The sequence below is a fragment of the Heliangelus exortis genome, chromosome 3 (genome assembly GCF_036169615.1).
Source record: "Heliangelus exortis chromosome 3, bHelExo1.hap1, whole genome shotgun sequence".
NCBI lineage: Eukaryota > Metazoa > Chordata > Aves > Apodiformes > Trochilidae > Heliangelus > Heliangelus exortis.
In genome coordinates, this window is record NC_092424.1 from 88,594,082 (window position 1) to 88,616,442 (window position 22,361).

Consider the following 22,361-nt stretch of genomic DNA (forward strand, 5'->3'; position numbering starts at 1 on the left):
TTATTATGCATTGTGTCTACATTCATATTGTTGCCCTGGTGAGTTATTAGTATTACCTCAAATTTTTACCAATTTCATAAAGTTTTTCGAGCAAATAATTGTATGCTAAGTTATTCTTCAAATGAGACTAGAGCATATTTTTGCTTGTGCAAAAATCAAAATACCACAGCTGTCCTAAAATGGAACAACATAACTCATGTTACATGTGTAGAAGAGGACAGAGTTTTTAAGTCCTTATGAGTAAACAAATGTACTAATCTGATGCTCAGTTGTAATATCTGCAAGAAAAAAAAACAACAAAGAAGTGCATGACTGTGCATTTGTGCATTCTGGTACTACGTTGAATGTTATTTTTTTGTAAAAACACAGCATGTGAGAGAGAAAGGATGCAGAGGGAAAGAAAAGAAAGAAGAAATAAAGAAGAGAAGGGGAATTAAAAAAGATGAGAGGAAAGAAGGAAGGAAGGGAAGGCAACAGAAAGAAAAATAGAAAAAGAAATGGAAGGGAAAATACTTATAAAGAAATCCCTTTTAAGTATACTCCTCTGTTGTCTGATGAGCTTGCAGCCACATATTCACATATCTTTTGCATTTAACTTAGAGCTGCCTCTGCACTTTCCAGGTGTGGCACAGGGTGTTAGGTGTTAAGAGACCTCTAGATAAATCAAGCAGACAAGCTGGATGTAGTCATAAGGGAAAACTTTTCCTTTCACCCTCACAACATCCCATCGTTTGTTTTAGACAGAGATAGTTGACATATCTGATTAAGATGGGAACTTCACAATTAGGTTCTGGGATGTGTTCCTTCTTTTCCATTCTGTGTGATTTCTGCAAAGACTTCAAAGTCATTCAGTCTTGCCTCAAAAACTATGTGAATGCCTAAATTTGAAAAAAAAAAAAACGTGTTTCATTTTCAAGGAGCCAAAGCTTCACTGTTCCAAGTGCTGTCATCTTCATAGCCTTTTCTTTGAGGTATTGCTCCTAGTTGTCAGCTTAATATAATTTTGCCTAAGTCTTTATGTCTAGTTTTATAAATTTTCAGCGTTAGTCTTTGACAGAAAAAAATATCATCAGTTTTCAAATTCATGTCTGTCTCCTTCACAAGTGTAAAAGAGTATCCTAGATATTTGTCCCCATTGGCAAAAAGAGAAAATTGTGCATGAAGAAGAAAAATGTCTTTGTATTCTTATATTATATCTCTCAAAATTCTATTTACAGACTTTAGTTATGCTCGCTATTATGGTGATTCATACCTGGAATTTCCAGGAGTGCATTTGAAGTTGCAAAACTTCATCCACTTGGAATTTAAGACCTATGATCCTCATGGACTCCTCCTCCATATTGCACAGAGCCCAGAAACAACGGGAAGTTTTTTAATTCAGATATTCATCAAACATGGCACCTTACAGGTAAGGCATCAAAACAACCCACTGAAGAAGTAACTAAAAAATTGGGAAATGTAAAAATATGGTTTTTTTCCCTTTCCTACTGTAGAAGATAGTAGAGCTTCAAAGAGTTTTGAGATTCTTTAGTATTTTAAAGAACATATTTCTTAAACTTGCTATCTGTTAGGGCCAATTCATGGCTAATGTGATTCGTATGTTTCACAGGAGGTGGTGCTTAAGGAAAATGGAAAGTGATTATAACTGGAATTTCTTATAAGTAAACATGAAGAGACAAAAATAAATATCATAGATCTTGTCTTTGCAACTCTCATGAATTAAGGTATTCTATTTTATATGCCAAGCCTAAACCTATCAAACATTCTCATGGGGAGGCTGTGGAGCTGAATGAATTGTTACAGGAAAATTTATGTAGGGAGTGAAGTCTATCTTTGTTGCCATGTGACTGACAAGAAACCTTTTAAGTCATCTGTCATGTCAATTCAAAGTTCCATAGGATACCAAAACACACTTGATTCTTTTTTGTGGACAAACTAAATAGGATTATAACTTTTAGGAAACATTAAAGAGTAAGAGCTTTGGCAAATTATCTCTTCTCTTCTGAGGAACAGATAAAGTTTGAGCTTTATGAAGAGATGGGCAGATGCTAAAGAGACTGTTTTCTATTTTTCTGTTAAAAAGTTTAAAACATTTGGCTATGATTCTATCCTGCAAGGATTGTGAAATGAATGTTAGGAACAACATATTTCAGTTAAATTTCTTGTCATTTTTAAGGAGCAAGATCATACTAAAAAGATATATAAATTGCAGATAAACAGAATAAGAAGAAAATAACCTTTTTTTGTTGTTGTTGTTATCTTGTAATTTATGGTGTTTAATTATACCATGACTATCCAGAACAAATGAGATTAGTCAGGGACAGGAAGTTATCAGAGGTGTAGAAAATGTTGAAGGCTTTAAGTCTACCTTACTTGTATTCATTGTAAAGAAGCTATGTGGAAAAGTATTTTTCTAACATATCATAAGCACTATAAAATACGAAAGTACTTCCATTGTCAAAAATCTATTCAGAAATCCCACTGTGCCATGTTAAAACTAATTGAATTCACTTAATCATTCACAAAGCCAGTCAATTAAATGTAGATTTGAAGCCCAATGAACAAATGGTTCCAAGTTCACAATCAAGCTGCAATTATAAGGAGACAAACCATGAAATCAAGTGCTTGTTCACATCAGTATAGGAAATTAAATGGTGTTCCAAAATGCTGGAGCTTGCATGCTACATTACGTGTTTGGAAGTGTAAGGAGGCCATAAAATGGTAAGTAAAATTCACCCATGGCCAATGTTAATTTCACCTGGGTTGCAGATCATCAACTTTTTTTGCTAATCAAGCCAATAATACCTGATGGTACAATAGAACAAAAATAAAACCTTTTCATGCAGGCTAGGAAGCATGTATGTTTGCTTGTATAGTTCTGGTACAACAGATTTCCTGATCTACATCTTTACTGAAGAAGTTTTCCTTGATACAAAATTTCTTATTTTCTAATTCAAATTTCTAATTCTTTAACCATTCAGTTCTTGGAAATTATATAATAAAAGCATTTTTGCCATTCTGTAGTACCAGTTTTTGTGTGGTGAAGCAGCAGAAATAAAAACCATCACTTCTTCTGCTAAAGTGGATGATGGACACTGGCATAAAGTGCAGATCAGGTGAGTTTTACATTTTTCTGTTGTCTTTGTTTATAATTGCCTTGAAGATGATGTAAGTTGAATAGCTGGTGAACTCTACTGATATTGTATCTCATTAGCTAAGAGTGATACCTGAACACGTGCAGTAAAATGTTATGCTAGTGTGAACTAAAACACATATTTGGAAAGAATCTTTAAACTATAGCACAGCTGGAGAGTGCTCATCAAGTCACTGAAGGGGTTTATGGAAAGAATTCTTTTCTCACTGAAATCAGTATGTCCAAGCTACAAACAGAAGCAGTACCATGACTTTTGTTACTGTTTCTGCAACTTATAATAAGATATATTACCCCCTTAAAACAGCAATACATGCAACTGAAGGAGGATGAAATGAAAGGAAGATTAAACAGGTAGCTTTTCCATGGTTTTTGTTTCCAGGTTGTGATTGTTTCCTTTCATGATAAGAAATTAAAGGAGAAAAAGAACCTTGTGTTGACTGGAAATAGAAGTGCAGAAAACCAAAGTGCAGCAGGCCTTGTAATCAGACTCATTGTTGATTCATCCCTTGTTTTGTGAAGTTAAAGTAATTATAACCTACCAAAATCAGCTGTTTCTGATTTTGAGAGGATATCTGTGAGTTAAGAAAAGAAAAAGAAAAGAAAAAGGGAAGGGAACCCCAAAACAAACAGAAACAGAAAAATGTCAGTTCTAGATTACCAGGGTGTGCTGGTCTTGTTACTAAATTGGCAACCTGCATCACCATTAGAAAGTGGATCCTTTTTAGATTCTTTGCACAGAGGCAATGGTGACTTACATGTATTTTGGATTTTTTAACCAACCACATGTATGCAGATATATCTAGTGACCAAATGTCTGTGCTGTTAGAGTTCCCACAACCTTTGAAGAACTTCAAAGATAAGTTTTGGTTTCACTTACAAGCAAATTAAGCATGAATCCTACTGAGCTCTCCAGGTGCCTTGTTTCCCTATAGACAGATTAAAATAAATCCAAGTCACCTAGTCTAGCAAAAAGAAAAAGAGCTATTTGTCTGCTTGTCTCTCCAGAGCAAATAATTCCCTAAAAAGTTGGTGAAGGAGTATAAAAAAACCAAAGCTTTTTACTGGAATAAACCTTTTATAGCTATATCTGTCCAAATATAGCTAAATGAAGCACTTTAGCAGAGCAGCTACAACTGGACCCTAAGCTTCTATGGGAAGCTGTGGAGGAGATTGTATCTATTACATTGTGTCTTGCTGCCTCAGATGTGGCAGTGAGTAATCAGTGAGAAAGACAACAGTTTGTTTCTACAATACAGCTGTCAGCACTGTCATATTTTTTTCCCAGCATGGTAAATCAAGCCCAAGCTACAGACCACATGTTAAGACAATGCAAACTAATGCAAGGAGCAAAAGCCAGTAATTCACTGCAGTTGTGCTTTTCACCAAAAAGGGAATAATATAAAAACAAAGCATGCTAGTGGAAGCTAAAAGCACGTGTAAACCTATCTCTGACCCAAGAGGCATAGAAGCCATCTCTGTGACACTGAGTGAAAGGGGAATTCTCTAAAATCTTAAATAACATACCCAGTTCGATTTATTTCTTTGCTTGTCACTACCTTTCAGTCTCAAAACAGAGGAAGTAGAATTGGAACTTTTTTCCCAGAAAAGAGTTATAAAGATGACAAAGGCATTGATCAGCTTCTATATGAACTAAATAATCAAGGACTCTGCAAGTCCATTAAAGATGATTGAGGGAAAATACTAAAGCAGTCTGAAAAATCCCAAGTGAAACAGAGGAAGTAGATGAAGACTGGAGACACATAGTTTTTAGTCTGTTAGCTAGTTTAATCCATCAAAATTCTATTGTTACTCCTTTGTTTTTTATTTTAAGAAAGATTTAAGATCCTGAAGATAACAAAAGCATGACTGGCTAAACCCTGAGTACATTAGGAGACTTTAAGAAGAACATTCTTTCCCCTGGCACCAGAACATTAGAACTGCTGTGTCACTGACATTGCTCAGGGATGCATTAAGTACCACAATGTGAGTGCTGCTATTTATGCATTTTCTCCCAAATCCGTATAACTTGCAGTTAAGAATCAGCCTATATCAATAGCTGGAAAGAAAAACAACTTGATTTCTCATTCTGATGTTTTTTTCTGAGCCTAAAAAGGAAAGAAGAAATAGTCATCTCATTTCATTTGCAAGGAATGGTAATTATTTCAAGAGAGCACAAGTAAGATGAGCCACACTGATTTTTGCTTTTGAAAGAGAAGGAATGCATTATATTTATTGGATCCAAGCTAATTAGTGAGCCATTATTAATTAATCACTCACTTCGGTAGAGTGAAAATAGTTTTGGACATTGTTTTAGATTAAAATCTTAATGGCACAGGTGTCAAGGATTTGGTCAGAAGTTGCTTCTCATTTTCATCTAGTGATTCTTCCCATATGCTTGAGTTAATTAAATATTAATGTATATGCTTTAAAGAACAGTAAACACTATTTTACATGTTTTTTTCTTTATTAACAATTAATCTCTTTGTTAACAATATATTGATGATGATTAGATTTGACTGAGTCATTCCTGAAATGTGTTACTTGTTTTGTGACATTAACATTTCCTTTAATCAACTATGGTATAATGAGATAGTAAAATAACTTGGTTAAAATTGCCACAGGTTATTCAGCAGCTATCTAGAGCTTTGCAAACGTTGCTTAATCTTTACAGAACTGATTTGCAATAAATTAAGTAGATTAAGTTTTGAACAATGTTATCCAGGAAGTTTTTGAAGTTCAGATGGAAATATAGGAGATACTGAATACTATAATATAGTGAGTATCCACAGTGCAGGGATTTTCTTTCTTCTGTAGATTTTAAATATTATGAACAGGCATCAGAAATTAAAAAACAAAGAAACAAAATACTGTTTTGTACTAGTTTGTTGAAAGAAGCCATGCATTCGCAGTACTTAAAATGTTCCTAATTGTTATATTTCCTTTTGATGTGACCCTGCAATGGAAAGATTTTTGTCTTTCAGATTCACTAAAAGCAATGTATTTTAGTGACTGAAAATAAGGTACCTGCAAAAGAATATGCTACGTCTGCAATATCATATAGACTTAAAAGTAGTGTAGTGTGTAATAAAAGTTGGAATGCAGAGAAAATTAGACAGTGTTAATATCTTCTTTTTCTGATTACAGAGGAACATTTTACCACTTCCTTTATCCTACAGAAATAATTCCTGGTGTGAATAAAAGAAATAGCAAACCTTTTACTGTTTGTAAATAAATGTTCATATAATTGCCTAACTGTAGCAACAGTATTAGAAATTTTTTGTTTTCTTCACCAACTGCACTCCATTTAAACAATTACTACAGTACTGATAATAGTGTCTTATTTAATAGTCTTATTTTACTTTTAATCTCAGATGACGATTGTCAATTGCCTTAGCAAATCTGTCATATAAATTCTGTCTTATAAACTATATAAATTCTGAATCACATAAATCTGTCTTATAAATTCATTATGCAGTAGATGGTAGCTATACAATTTCTTTCTTTAAAATAAGTCAATCCATTCTGAACTTTTTTAATTGACTGTGACTGTTAAGATTAGAAAATTGGTGTAAATGCTCCATCAGTCTAGAAACAAACTGAAAAATGTGGTAATTTGCTTGGTTTGAAAGTGCATTATTCTTCTCCTTGAACTCGTGATGTTTGTAATTTGATGTTTGAACTAGTTAACTGCAGGACTTTTGGTGATTGATTGTCTTGGTTTTGAGATGTAGATGTTTTCTGATTCCTCTGGTCAGAAAAAGTTCTTCCTAATCCTGCCATAATGTAACACATGCTTACTCAGGAGGTTCTATATTGCTTGGTTTTAATAGATTGTTATGGAGGCCTGAGATGATCCATATGGTGCAAAATATGCTGTATTTATTATTCTTCAGAATATTCTATAAAGCTCGTTTTTTCTCTAGGGCTTTCAGGTAGATAAGATAAGCAGATGATAGATAAAGTGGTTAGCAAAAATGCAGATGCTCCTCTATTTATGTTTTAATTTCACTTTGATTGTAAATTCCTATTTTTATTTTATCACAAAGGTGCAAAGCATTGGCTTTGTTTTTTAAAATAACACCATGTAGGTGAAGAGATTTTCCATCTGTTGTTTCATATACCATGTAAATGTCATATACTCAATAAGATGCCTAATGGGCCATGTAAGCCACAAGATATTAATAGCAGTGGCTGCTGCTTACTTAGAGTTTCAAGTGCCTGTAATATTCATATAAAGCTGTAAGAAGCTGTATTCTTGGTTTAAGACAGCTTCATGCTCTTCATTTTCTGGGCGTCTCCCCAGGAAGCTATCAATGGACTTGCAAGAGCTGCAAGACATTTTTTTGAAATAATTTGACATACCCAGGGTTAAGACAGATTTATATTTATTGCCATTACAAATTATTTGGGAAGCTGTTGGACCTTTAAGCTAGCCACTGACAGGGTCCTGACAAATATATTTGCCTGCCTATAGCTGGGTTCCTCTTTTAGTCAGTCCCTGCTAAGATGCCTACTGCAAAAGTAGAAGTAAATGAAATACCCACAAGTGCCCACTTATATTATATTGTCTAATTTTTTATATTATCAAAATTTTCCCATCTCAGGGGTCTTACTTGGAAAAAGTCTTGTTCATTACATGCAGTCAAATTATTTATGGTTTATTAACACTGGTAATATTTGTTGTTTCCTAAGTTCTCCTGTATGTTGATTCTTAATTAGGTTATATCTGCTCCTTACTGTCCAGTACCTATTGTAGAGAGGTAAAGTCAGTGAAAACAAACTGATTTGAGAATACAATTTAGATGTAGAGGCATTTTTATTTGAAACAAAACCAATCAAAACTTTAAAAATAGTAATGCTCATGTCAAGACATGGAGTGCTAAAGTAGAGAAGAGGAATGAATTGATCATGAAGTATCAAGAAAATAAGGATTCTCTTTTTGGTTTGGTTTGGGTTATTTGTACAGAGATAAAGAAATTTAACCTACAATACTTAGGGTGGCTAAGACAGAAACGAACAGTAAGAAGTAAAGAATATATCCCAAAAAAGGTATTCTGGAATACATCTGAAAGGAAAAAGATTCTGACTACAACAGTAAAGAGTGGCTGTTGGCAGAAGTAGCTCAAAAAGTTGAAAAATAGCTTTTGCTGAAGGTTTCTGTTAGATGGTGACACTGTCCACTAGCAGAGCATGACAGCCTCACAGAAATGACAATTCTAGGTTGAAGGAGAATAGTCAAAAGAGATTCTAATTTATGAATGGTAAGATTAAAAGCAAATATGAATCAAATCACCACTAACGAGAGGAAAAGTTTAGAAATCTTACCAGTCAGAATATACCCTTATGTGATTTCCAGTTCATTCAACTAACCTGCAGAGTAGCTTTCGAGATAATTAATTTGATTTTAATCCTTTCACAGATAACTAAAAGGGAAGCAGGGCTAATAACATTCTCTTCTGTGACTAATTTTATTCATTACTTTATCTCATGAATACTTCATAATTTAAGTGTAGTTTAATGTATTTTTCCATTTGGAGGTCAAGTGTTCAAAATAAATGCTGATGCTTCCAAAAAATAAATGTACAATCAATAATGGTTTCTAGAGTATACCAAATTTTTAACAAGAATCTAATCCTCCCATTTTAATGACTTAGAACACTATGGAAATAATCACTTTGTAGATGCTAGGGAGGAACAGCAGTACAAACACAAATACAGCATCTCACTGAAAGTCATCAGATCGGTTAAACAGTTATAAACTTAGATAAATAAACTGGTCTATTAATAAGCTGAAAACTGAGAATGCCTTGGTGATACCTGCTACTAAGGAAATATTAAGGAAGGTGACAGGCAAACAATGAGATTATACTTACCCAGTTTGCTTTGTCTTTAAGAACTGGTTTCTGTTGCTGAAGATTTTATTCTTGTGTGCAAGTACCAGAAACGAGGTTTATGTGCAGTGTATAAATGTATGTATCTTCTATAATTTGGGGTAAAGTAACAGTTCACTTTTTTTTACCTTTTTTTTTTTTAAAAAAGAACATTTCAAGCTTCAGTAATATGACTGCTTTACCAAAACAATTATCTATTCTTTGAAGTGTCATTACTGTGAAAAACAAAACTATGTTTTTATTTCTGTGTTATCAAACTGTTCATTTTTTTCTTTGCAATTATTTTCCTTTCTCTGTCTTCAGTAGAAAAAACAAAGAAACAACATGCGTTTTCTTACTGACTGGTGCGTATTACTAAATTCCTTATCTTTTTGAGATACTGTCTCAGCAATTTATGTATTTGCCAGAGGCTTTTCCTCAGGACATGGCCTTAGCTGGTTCTCTGTTCAAGCATATTTATATCCTTTTCTATCCCATGTGATCTGTGCAGTAATACTTAACTCCATTCTTCACATTCTTAATTTATGAGACTGTTCATCATTTTATTCTCACAACAGAACAAATGGATAATTTTTAAAACAAAGTAGTTACAATATTGACAATACTGAAATAACGTTTCCCTATAGAAAGTAATAGAACATAACAATATTCTATTTCTATTAACAGGATAATAAAATAACATGTTATTGAGGTTTTCTTGTTATTTGGAAAGCAGACCTAATATATATATATTATAGTATATATATATATACACACAATCCAGTAGTTTCTTTTATGCATTTAAATGTGCTGAGCACTTTGATTTCCTGAAAATTTTGTTTGCATGTTTTCACATAGTGTCAATGTACTTTATACAACATATTCATCTTAATCAAGAGTAAATACTCCAGGTATCACAAAGGGAGCTTAGGGGAAAAATAACTGTAGGATTTATAGAATATTTTAGAGAGCTTGTTTTCCCCTTTATGGACAAGCATATTGCATCATCTGAACACTACAGAATGGAATACCATGGGCTCCCATTTTTATCTAAGATGGAACTTCTAAAATTTCTTGGGTTTAGAGCTTCATCCCAGGTGGGACCACTCATAACAGACCACTAGGTTGACTTCCTCTGTGTCACAAATGATCTTTTTTTTTTTTTTCATAAAGCCACAGGCTTCAGTTAAATCAAGCCCTTAATTTCTTAAATATTTTCCTAAGATATATTCGATTGATTGTGGTCACCTCTTACTGCACCCACAGTATCGGTGAGGAATTTCTATATCCAAATGATTCTGGCTGACAAATCCCAGCCAGTACTTCAGTAAAAGCTGAAAATAAAAGTTGGGTAAAGATTTCTTTCTGACCATGCTAACTCTGTGTCTCAGATATGCAATGGCAGGTATCTGAAAGGTGTCGTTCACTCTTGCCTCAAAGATTTTTTTACCTGCTAGATATCCTTTCACTGCAAAACTCAAGCTCTGCTATTTGAGAGATGTTGCAGACAATGGAGAAGCATAAATAATTAGCTAGTTCTGTACTGGGAGAAAACTGCAGTTGGGCACTGAACTTTGCATCTGGAAGGCTGAAGGAAGAAAAGTTGTGCAGATCATTGAGGCAGATACAAGGCAGCATGAGTGTTTGAAAGGTGATTCAAGCCATCCTTTTCTCACTGATCCAAGAGCAGTAGGCAGAGAGCAGGACCAGCAGTATAGCTGTCTTTTTTATTCAGAGAGAGCTGCATGAATAGTGTACACTGTAACTCCTACACAGAAAGTAGGAAGCTGTCTTTTTACTTTATCCTGCATGATTCCCTGTCAGTCAGAGGCATCTGGAGGCAGGGAGACTGCTCCTCTTCTGAAAGCAAATTAGCTTTGTCTCCCTGAAGAGGAGGATTGCAGAGAGTCTGCAGCAACAGACTGGGAAAATCCTGGAAAAAAAAAAGAGTCTGTCTGCTGTAGGAAGATATTACTAAGGTGAACCTTGTAAGACTGTGAAAGCAAGGAGATTTTGTTCCAGGCCAGCAGTATGTAGTACAGAATTTATTCAAGCTAAATAATAAATTTGTTTTCAAGACTTTTATTTTTACAATTTCTTTATTTAAATAGTTATATCTTTAAAATCTGTCTGTCTTATGCTCTAAACAAAGCCTGTCATTAAAAAGGGGGCACCTTTTTTGGAGAAGTCACTTTGACAAAAGGGGGACAATTCTGAGTGCTTTTAAAAGGAGACTTTTAGCGCCATGTACACTGGGAGTTTTTTACACAGTCAAAATAATTTGTTGTCTCTCTTTTCCTTTTTTTTTTTTTTAAATCTGGTTACTGACTCAGGTGGCAGGAGCTCATATAAAGGACTGATCCAGTTAAAAATCAACACTTTTATTGTTTTCAGCTAAATGATTTCCGTAATGCACAGTGCTGTGCAAAGAAGGAAGGAGAAATGTTTAAATGCCCATGGAATAAAGGCTGGAAACTCACCCTTTTGCCTAAATTGCCAGTCAAATCATACCTATAAATGCATAAAAAGTGCCAGTGAGATGATCCAGGCTTCCAGGCTCCACCATATATACTGTACATATTCACATTCCTCTGCTCACTTTCAGAATGTCTCTGAAATGTTTGTTCAGAGCTTTTCTTCTCAAAATGAGCAATTTGCCTTTCTTTCAGAAGCAATTTTTTTTCCAGAAAGAAGTTCATTCTGCTGATATTTCATGAGCCATATTAATTTCAAACATTATGTAGTAAAGATCTTGGTTCTGCATTGCTAGACATGTCAAAATACCCTTTGCTATTCTGAGGTCACTAAATATGGTTTATTAATTCAACGTGAACTAAGATTTCACAGAGAAAGAAGGAAATGCACAAAAACAAGAAATCATGACAGAGAAACTGGGCATTCACATTTTCAGATTGTGCAGTTACTTCCCAGAAATAGAGATTCACGGAAGTAGGCTTTTTGCACTGATCAAATTCAATAAAAGGTTAAAACTAAGTGCATTTCTTTGCAGCTTAATAATAGAATTTTATTTTGCGTCAGTGCAATATAAAAAAATTGTAACTGGAATAAAAAAACATCAGGAAACTAAAGCTCAGTATGTTTTGCATTTTTTTTTGTACGTCACAAAGAGTGACTTACTTTACATAAACTTCATATGAGTCAACAGAGAATAAATAACTGTCTTTTTCTACCAATGTAATTGAATGAAATGGATTTAATTATACTAAATTGATCATAATAACAGCTAATAGCATCTTAATACCACCAATTAGTTTGATACAAACTGTTGTTTTACAGCCTCTTTAAGATTAAAACTTAATTAGTCATGCTGTATATTGAGTAAAGATCACATTCTACATCTTTGCAAAACTCTGCTGTGAAAGGAGACATTTGGAAGTTAAAATTTAGAATCATCAAAGAGACAAATCTGTAGTGTGTTAGTGAGCTATTTTTGCTCAGATTATTTAACCAAATAAATATTAAAAATGTTTATGTCATTGCTACTTTCTTTTACTTTGGGTCTCAAAACAGCTCATTAGTCTGATTTCTAAGAATGATTTTTTTATTACTTCTAAAGCACCTTATTGCAGGGATAGGGATTCAAAAAGTAGAGTAAGAATAATAACAGGCTACATTCCAAAAACTTTGCTCTATATTGTTTTCTAAGGAACACTGAAGGATGCTTGATTCTAAAAGTGGATGCAGTGTTCTGGGGCCTTAGCCCCATGTCACAAGCATAAAAATATTGCTATGAAGAATACAGACAGAGTACAGAAGCTAGAAATAATGTTGGCCTGCAGAGTTCATGTAAATATGAATTCCCACTGTGTAACTATCTCCTTATTCACTGCGGTCTGTCAGTTTCGCTTGAAATGAACTGTCAGTGTTGCAAGTCCATCCAACTCCAAGCTTATCACTGCCTGAATGCCTGAATACAGTAAGCACTATTTGAGTCAAGCTGTTCACTAAATGACACTTTATTTACATCTACATCAACATATATATTCACAGTCCTCTGCTTGCTTGCAGGTTGTCTCTAAAACATTTGCTCAAAGCTTGTCTTCTCAAAATGAGCAATTTTAATTTTAATAAATAAGTGCATATTGCTTCCTAAGTTATTAGAAATTATTCTTAATAATTATTCTTAATTATTAATTATTAAGGTTTGTGACAATGTGAGGAACTAGAAACTTGAAGCTCTCCCAAATGCAAAGACACAAATGGCCAGAGGCATTGATCATTATTTTTTTGTATAGTCATAAATAAATCTGGAATCTGAAGAGTGTTTTCTGGACCTGAGGGATCTGACAGGTCGCAGATCATGTCTGTTAAAACACTTATTGCAAATTAGGTTGGCAGCATTTAAAATAGGATAGATTTCTGAATTGCACTAGCCAGGAAACTTTTTTCAATTTCAGAATTGGGGGAGATAGCTAGCCTTGGTGGGAACTGTGACAAGAACAGTGATATCTTCATAAAAACTGTGGATTATTATATCTCAGGACTTAAACTCATGTTGTGGACCTTTTTAGTTTAGTAGCCTAAGAATGAGACTAAGACCATATTTATTCATTCCTTAGAAAATGAAACAAAGATTTCTTTTTCTCCCTGTGTTCTTAGAGCAATTTACATGCTGCCTTGTCATTAGTTTAACTGCTCTGATTTAGTTACTTAAATGACTCTCTGAAAGCAGACTAAGAAATCAGGGCCGTGTCCAAGAAATTTGAGTCTGCTGTGAGAAGGAATGAGAAAAAAAATGTTGTTGACTCGTTAGTTCATCTGCAACACGAAAGTGTGTGTTACCTGATGTCTCAGTAGGGCACAGTCAGCACCATCAGATGTGAGCAGTCTAAAATGATGCAACTTGCTCCAGAGTGAAAATTTAATGACTCTGAGAATAACTGCTGTAATTTCTAGATAAATAAATCTCCTGAGGCAAGATAAGGTTCTGCCTTATTCTCTAAATGTTATTCCTGTGGGGCTGGGTTTGGGTTTTTTTGTAGTTGGTTTTGTTTTTTTGTTTTGGTTTGGCTTGGTTTTGGGTTTTGGTTTTTTGTTGTTGTTGTTGGTTTTGTTTGGGGTTTTTTGTTACATAGATCTATAGGAAAATGTCATTGGATTCTAGAAGCATAGGATAATTCAGTCTAAAAGGGACCTGAGGTCATCTCCAGTCCAACCTCCTACTCAAAGCAGGGTCAGCCAGGGGGTCAAACCAGATTCCATAGGGCTTTAATCAGTTAGGTATTGAAAACCTAGGGTGAAATCAGCAAAACCTCTCTGAACAAAGAGATATTCTGATCTTAAAGTAATCTCAAACACAGTTGCAAAGCCAAAAGGTTTTTAAAACTGGTTCTGGGTCAAAATCAATACCTGTTTTTAAATGTGTATTAGGAAAATGTAACTCTCGATTGACTGTGACAGTACATCTATTTGCTGTTTCAATTTCACAAAAATAAACATTCTACTGCAAGAAGTGGTTTGAGTAGGAAAACAGAAAATAAAATCTACTAGATAATGAGAGAAAACAGAGGAAAGCATGCATTTGCTTTTTTTTTTTAACATAAGAAATCTCTGAAGTACTAATCAAACGCAATGAACATGGAGTGTTTCTCATCTTCAATTGATCAGTTTTCTTCAATAATATAATGGAATTTTAGGGATTATTTTTAAAAATATATAATTAAACCCTTTAATTCTTGTAGTTCACAACTCATATTTGATATAGCTGTTTGCAAATGTGTCTTTGTTGAATAGACTGAATGCTAACTTTGCATACTGAATAGTTCAAGGGTAATTAGTGAATTATTTATTGTCCTTTACCATGATCACATTTGAAGTTAAAGTGCTAGAGATAGGTGAAAGTTTCTGTCTTGTTTCTAAAAAAATAGATTCCCCTTTCTTATAAGAAAAAAACCCAAAACAAAACAGATTAAAGAAGCTCTATTTCCAGCAAGGCTGTGCAGCATGACTGACACTTAATAGTTTATCTGGAGATCCCCCTTTCCCTCCTCCTCTTTCCCATTTGTTTTATTACCTTTTTACCATTTTTTGATAATCCCAAACATGTCATTTCATCATCACTAACAAATGTCAGCAAGTTAAGGACATTATGTAAAAGGATTTGGTTTTCATGCAGACATTTTCATATTTAGGTGCTTTTATCCCAACAGTTACCAAATTGTTATCTGACCTTTCAGTCCTTCCAGCCTGTGAGGTATTGGGCAATGGATCTAACACTGTTTAGACAGAACTCATCTTCAGGTTATAATTATAGGCCAGTATTTAATCATTACATCTTTGTGAGTACAAATTAGGAATCTGTGAACTATTACTGCTGGGTTGTACTGAGGCACAATTACTAGGAGCTTACCCAGCAAAAGTGCTTTAGAGTTACTGTATGCATTTCCACATTCATAATTATGCAAAAAGCTCTGTCTTCTTACTTGACCTTTAAAGCGCCCACTGTGCTGATTGTAAAAAAAGTATTTTAAAAACATGATGGAAATTTCATAGAGTGCATATATGACTCAGTGATTGTATCATCAGCAAATGTTAAATAATGGTTTAAGGATGTTATTCTAATTTGACCAAACCCTGCTATATTCAATCAAGCACAATCAAAGGAGCATGGCTGGCATTCTAATCAGCTTAGGGTGAAGGCAGCTCATGCTTCTGAATTGCAGGAACTTGCTTTCTGACATAAAATACTGGGAATTGATTTTAAAATATGTTTATATATACGCATACAAAAATGTCCCTGAGTATCTATCATGTAAGCTATTAAGGACAAGCTAACAAATACTCCTGAAGCTAACATGAAAGGAGCTATGTTTGTGAATAGTTGTGACAGGAGAATTTACATGGTCACATAGATAGTTACAGCATTAGCATCTCAAAATATGTAGAAGAAATAGTAATTAAAAAAAAAATAAAATTGTTTAGGTAGCTTTCCTTTCTCTTATTCATTAGTTAAAAAAAAAAACCAAAAAAAACCCCCACCTTTTTATTCCCTCTTGCAATCCCTCCAATCTTAAGATTTACGTTGCATTAAATCAAGTCTGATTTAAAAGATTTCAGACAGACTTATCCTGCTATCCTATTATTATGCCTTCATTCATCAGTATCTTTTAATCAGAAGTAGAAGAAATTTAAGATATTTTAAAATCAATAATTTTTTTCCTTAGAACCCTCATGAAAGTCTTCGGTTATAGAATTAATATATCCAAGATGTCATACTGAGCTGAAGCCTTTGGAAAAATTGCATGATCATTGCAAACAGAGCTACTGAGAATGCATGTATGAGTTATCATCAAACTTCCTCTGTAAACTTATGATGAAAATGTTGTGCTGTGGAACCTCCTGTATGTACTTAGACCTGCAACCAGTGTGTAATATCTACAAAACATCATAGGAAAACAGTTCTTTCCTTGCTTAGTTTTCTCCTTCTTTTTCTTATTCATGTTAGCTATTAATTAGCAAGTTTGAAAAGAACTTTATAAAATTTGAGAAAAAAATGAAAGGATCTCTTAAGAAGAACTAATCACTTTTTCATCAACAAAACAAAAACACCAATTTATTTCTCTTCTTTGCTGTTGATTTTAACAAAACACAATGTTGTATTTTCCACCTAGAGTGGACAATCCATTTTGCTTGGAAAAACATTTATAGTCCTGGCTGTTAAAGGGCTATTACCATGTGTGTGTATTTTTCTGGAAGTATCATAAAACCAGAATTATACAGAAAACATATAGAACTGTTTGCAAGTGTAGCTTATATTAAGTCTCTGTGCTCTAAATTTAAAAATTATAGAAGACTTTATGAAATAGTACATGGAAAATCCTCTATATATCATCTGACTGAAGACTTTTTCCGTGCTTCTTTTGTAACTAATAAGTTTCAGAAGCTGATTTTGCATTATGAAAGGTAAACTGAATTCATACTTTAACTAAAGCATCCTAGCTAAATTACAGACTTTTGCTTTTATAGCATTATTTTTTTATATGCTATTTTCAGGTAGATTTTTTTTGTGGCACCTATATGCAAGGGAACTTGAATATTTTTAAACATGTAGCTGATTGAACTCTGATTTGCTCTGTGTGCAGAGAGGAAAAGAATTCCTATTTCAATGATTCTTGTTTAGTCTCATGTTTCTTTAGTGTGCTTTCTTTCATGAAGACAGAGTGGGTGCTACCGGTTGGTTAAAGGAATGTAAAGAAGCTTTGCATCATTAAAAAAAAAATTAAGAAAACCAAATTGTTTACTTTGCACCTTCTGTTTATTGTTAATAATTTATGCATGCTGTTGAGAGCAACACCATTAAGAGGGTATGGAATCAGGGGGAGGGAAAATGTACATATTTATTTAAGGCCTTAGTATTACTGCCTTAATCTTTAGGAATAATGCTTTTGAAGGAAAGAATAACAGATTATAGTGGGTGTGCACTCTAAAATGAAGTTTTTTTAACTGCTTTTCTCACTTTTTTGTGTGATGAAAAAGAGGGATGTTTGAAATATTTGAAGTCAATGGATTTTTTTTTTCTTAAATTACAGTCTTCTTGTCATTGTTAAAATTTTTTTAACTTTAATGCAGCCAGTATAATGTTTCTTGGCTTTTTTAGCAATTACACTGCTTGGATTTACAATGTGGCTTAATTTTAATGGAAGTTCAAACCCCAAAGACATGCCAACTTACAGCTTGTTAAACAGCTTTTTTCAAGTTTATGGTCTTTAATATAAAAAGAGCTGTTTACTTGATTTTCTTTCTTTGTTAGTTCAGTAACAGCCTAATTAATTTGTCAGATAGACAGTAATGTAAACTATATATGGTGATAAATGTTTCTCTTTCTAAATTTATACAGGCAAAGCATGGTACCATGTGAAGCAGAAATGTCTGTCCTGGGGATATCTGCAAGGACAAGTATCCCCAGCAATGTCTGGTCCCATTCACGCTGGCTTGAAACAGGATCTGTATTTGTTGGTGGTTTGCCTCATCATTATGCAACAAAGCAGGTATTATTTTATTATTATTTCTTTTTATATAGGACTTTTTTGTATTTTGGGTTATAGAATGTAGCTGAAGAGATTTACACTATGCAAAAAATAAAGATTATTTAAAGCTTTTTGAGGATTACATCAAAGGAACGAGTATGGTCCCCAGCAGTTTTGCTGGTTCCTGAGACCTTGGTAATTGAAGTTAGCAGAATCAGTATTCCAGACTGATGTTGTGATTTGCATTCCTTTTTGTAGTGTGTAGGCAATGTTAAGGAGCAAAATTTAGATAAGGTACCTGTTCCTTCAGGTGCTACTTCTTTTAAGATGTGAAAAGAATAAGTGCACTGGCTTCCATAACCAGAGAGACTCATTTATATGAAGAATTATCTTGGGATAGGTGGCACCCCATAACTGTAACAAAGCTAATATGTTATTTTTGTGGGTTTTTTTTTTTTTTTTGGTTGGTTGTGGTTGGGTTTTGTTTGTTTGTTTGTTTGAAGTGCATAGCACAATCATGTAGCCAGAGTTTTTTAAACTTTATTTTGGGTAGGCTTCACCCCATCACAACCAAGGTTTTAACAAAGGTTTTAACCTTTTTATTTATCTTCTTCAGTAATTGAAGGTTATCATATAATGACTCAAATGCAGTCAGTTTAAAGCATAAATGTGGTTTTGCTGCTGCTATTGTAAGGCAGCATTTCTAGATTAGTTTCACCTTATAATAAATTGTACTGTAACCAGTGGAAGGACAATGCTGCTGAAATGTAACTAAAAAGTTCTTGTGAGTAGGTGCTCTTAAGGTTACAAAGTACTCAACCAAAAGTATACTTCTAAATACCACATGCTGGCAGTAAAAGAACCCTTCAAATAATATTTGTGGTTATATAACTTTGCCCTTGACTCAAATGTTTATACTCTACTGATTCATCTGGAATATTTTATCCTATTAGTTACTTATAAAATTTTATTTACTACAGAAATGTATCTCCAAGAAATGTTCCATACTAATAAGATACAAGAAAACAATATTTTCAGTGTTTAAATTACCTATCTTCTAGAAGCTAAGTCTAGTCCATGGAGCATGCTTAGGCATAGATAAGCGATTTGGTTTAGGGTTATGCATAAAAATGTATATGTGAGAAAGAAGTTTGAGATGGTAATTGGCTCTTCATAAGCTAAGGTCAAAATAAAATCCAGAACAGTAAGTTTACTTTAAGTTACTTAAATAGCAGTAAACCGCAGTGTTTTGAGGGTAACTGAATGCTAAAAAATTTTGCCTGTATATGTGTTGGATTGTCATATCAATAGGGGGTTTCTTTCTTGAAGGAAGTTTCATTTCAAGCAATTATTCTGTGCTTAACACAGGATTAATAGGTGAAATGTTATGGTCCAGGCTTGTTAGATATGAGATGTGCAAGTACTCAAGCTGGTGGATGATACTTAATCTCTCTTAGTACTTGGAAAGCATGTAACTTTCTCAAAAGCTGAAAATACATCCTCGACCCTCAGTTGCCTCTCTATTTTCCTATCTACCTTTTTTGCAGTTTGTCACTTTCTGTCTGAGATTGCCCCAGCCTTTTATTCCATTTCATTTTTATTGCTCCTTTGTGATTTTTGTTTTCATTTTGATCTTAGTGTCTGATTTTGCTTAATTTTTCCCATCGTATAACTTTGGGCAAGTTTCATGTTCCTTGGCTTCATTATCAAAGTCTGCTGGCTATAAGCCACATACAGTCTATAAAAGCTGTATTTTTCCTTTTTGTCAGGGAACGGAGAACCACTTGTCCAAGTTCTCTTTATGTAGGCTTTTCAATCCCAGCCGTAGGAAACCACTCCAGGAAGTTTCTTTCTCATCAGCTTTCACCCAGGCAGTCGGGCTTTTATTGTAAAACCTTCATCATCCCTGAAACAGAAAAGGTCTGCTTCTGACCTTCATCCCGCAGTTTGCTTCAAGGGAGATTTCTGCTCCAGTTGAGACTCAGCTTTCTGTGGCAAATGCTCTGATCACTCTTGTAGTCAAGTCTGATAATGACCCTTGTAATATCGGTAGTATCTGCCTAATACACTGTCTTGTTTTATATGAGCTCCTTTACTCACAGGAGTTCACTCTGCCGTTGGCTCTTGTGCCTTCTAATATTGTGGAAGTTGTAGAGAACAGTGACTTCAGACCTAGTCCGCTTCAGTTTCTGTCTGACAGGAACTTTGAGCTGTCAGTGCCAGAAATTGTTGACACAAAAGTTCTGTGTTACTGAAACTGGCTCATGCTACACTATTAATTTCTGGGCTGGATTCGTCTTCTTTTCTTTATGACTTAAGTTTAATATGATCTGTGAAACCCTCAGGGTAAAATATTGAATTCTCTGAGGATTTCCAATACTGCAATTTTCTAATCATCTCTCAAGTGTCCATGCATTTTTCCATATATTTAGGTTTTTTCTGTTTATTGCTCTGTATTGCTTAGAGTCAGACTGCCCTCAACATGTAAGGCAAGGTGGAAAAACTGTTCTCTGCCTTTCAGTCTCAAAAGTTGCAGGTTTCTTCTCTAAAATCTCAAGAGGAATTACATCCCTATGTTGATTGCTTTTCCTTTTACTTTTTAATGTCATTCTGTGTAAGGAGTACTATTATGGGTAGCCTTTTACTCTTTATTTAAGGGATAAAATTGCTTCAGTCTTCCCTAAAGATTGTTTAGGAAACCATAGGGTGTTTCAGGAATTATTAAGAGAAGTTGCTCTTTCTCTGTATCTACTCAGAGGCATTTTGAATCCGTTCTGAACCTGATTGGTGTTCTGCATATTATATACCATTTTGAATAGAAATGTCAATAAACAAAGTCATAACATTTCTAGACTGCAAGGCTTGATAAGTGAGGAACTATGGATGTTTCCACTGCCCAGGGTAATAACAGACCTGGCACGCCATCAACAGAAGTTTAATTTCCTTCTTAGTCACCCTCTACTGATTTCCCTGGTTGCTGCCACAGCTTGGGAATGCACTTCAGGATAACAGATTACAGCCTTACCCTCAAAGCAGTGATATATTTAAAAGAACATCTGTGACATCTGGGGAAGCAATGCCATAATACCCAATAGATTTCTTCATTAATCAGAAACTCCTAGACCTCCCAGATCTGTGTGACTAGTGACAATGGATGGTGGGGAAAAACAGTACCAACAGCAGAGAAATATAAAGCTACAGACTACTTAACATAAACAAGACACTGGAAGTGCTGTGGGTCCAGATGGGATGCTTGCAAACGTGCACCACTGGCTGATGTTATCCCAAGGCCACTCACTGAAAGACTAGAGAAATGAGAGGAGGCCCCTGATGACTGGGAAAAGACAACTGTCGTGTCATGTTTATATTCAGAAGGACCAAGGAGGAAGATCTAGGTAACCATGAGCTGGTGAGGCCAACGGCACGACTCAGTTTCTGAGACAATTGTAGAAACAAGAGAAGGACCAGCAGGTCCTTGGGAACAACTAGCATGGATTTACCAAGGGGAAACTCTCTCTGACCAGTATGATTATTTTCCATGTTGAGATGACTGGCTCTGGACAGAGGAGGGCAGTGGATATTGTTTCCTTTTCTCCCCAGATTCAACTTGCTCCCAGCTACTCTGTCATCTCCTTCTGAGGGGGATAGGGGGAATGGGGAATGGGAATTGTGGTCAATCCATAACAACGTGTCTCTGCTTCTCACTCATTGTACACATCTACAGTTCTCTGATGTTACATACCCACAGACCAAAGACAGAACAAGTATATTCCTGGATATGAATTATATCTGAAAATGTAGGTAGAAAATGAGGTAATGGGTATATGCACTGGGACACCTTGGACAAATTCATCCAATTTCAAGCACTGCAAACCATTTCATGCACAAGAAATTGTTTTTGTCACTCTCTGTAAACTGTCCTTTGCAAAGTTGAGTGAATTCATGTGACAATGTAGGAAGGCAGACCTGAACTGTCAGGAGAAAAACTAAACTATAAATAGCTGGCTGGCAGGCATCTTGTCCTTCTGTATCTACACAGAGAAAAAAGTCCCATTCAATTATGTGACAGCTTTGTTTATTACTTAAGTTTTAAATCATACCCTATTTCTTCATTGATAAATGTGATGGACACAGTTCAGACTTGTCACATCTAAGAAGCAGATAAATGAGAAAATCAATTAAACAGTTAAATAGTGTAATCTTTTTAAAATGCTGACTTTCAAAAACTGCTTATGATAGCTGTTTTCTAAGACTTGAAAATCAACAAGAGAGTAGGTACCAAATTATACACAGAAAAAAAAAAAAGCATTTAAAATCAGAAACTGTAAAAATAATATATTATTTCTGTAA

At 34.5% G+C, this 22,361-nt stretch overlaps 1 protein-coding gene across 3 annotated transcripts in view; it reads left to right on the forward strand.

Annotated features, from left to right (window-relative positions):
- EYS (eyes shut homolog) overlaps nt 1–22,361 on the forward strand; it is a 724,585-nt gene that overhangs the window by 464,017 nt on the left and 238,207 nt on the right. For all 3 annotated transcript variants that reach the window (XR_011725383.1, XM_071741624.1, XM_071741625.1), the window contains exons 32-34: nt 1,218–1,408; nt 3,025–3,116; nt 17,882–18,032. Coding sequence is in view for 2 of the 3 variants with exons in the window: in XM_071741624.1 (XP_071597725.1) it covers nt 1,218–1,408; nt 3,025–3,116; nt 17,882–18,032 (434 nt within the window). In the remaining variant the exon portion in view is untranslated. The remainder of the gene's footprint in view (nt 1–1,217; nt 1,409–3,024; nt 3,117–17,881; nt 18,033–22,361) is intronic.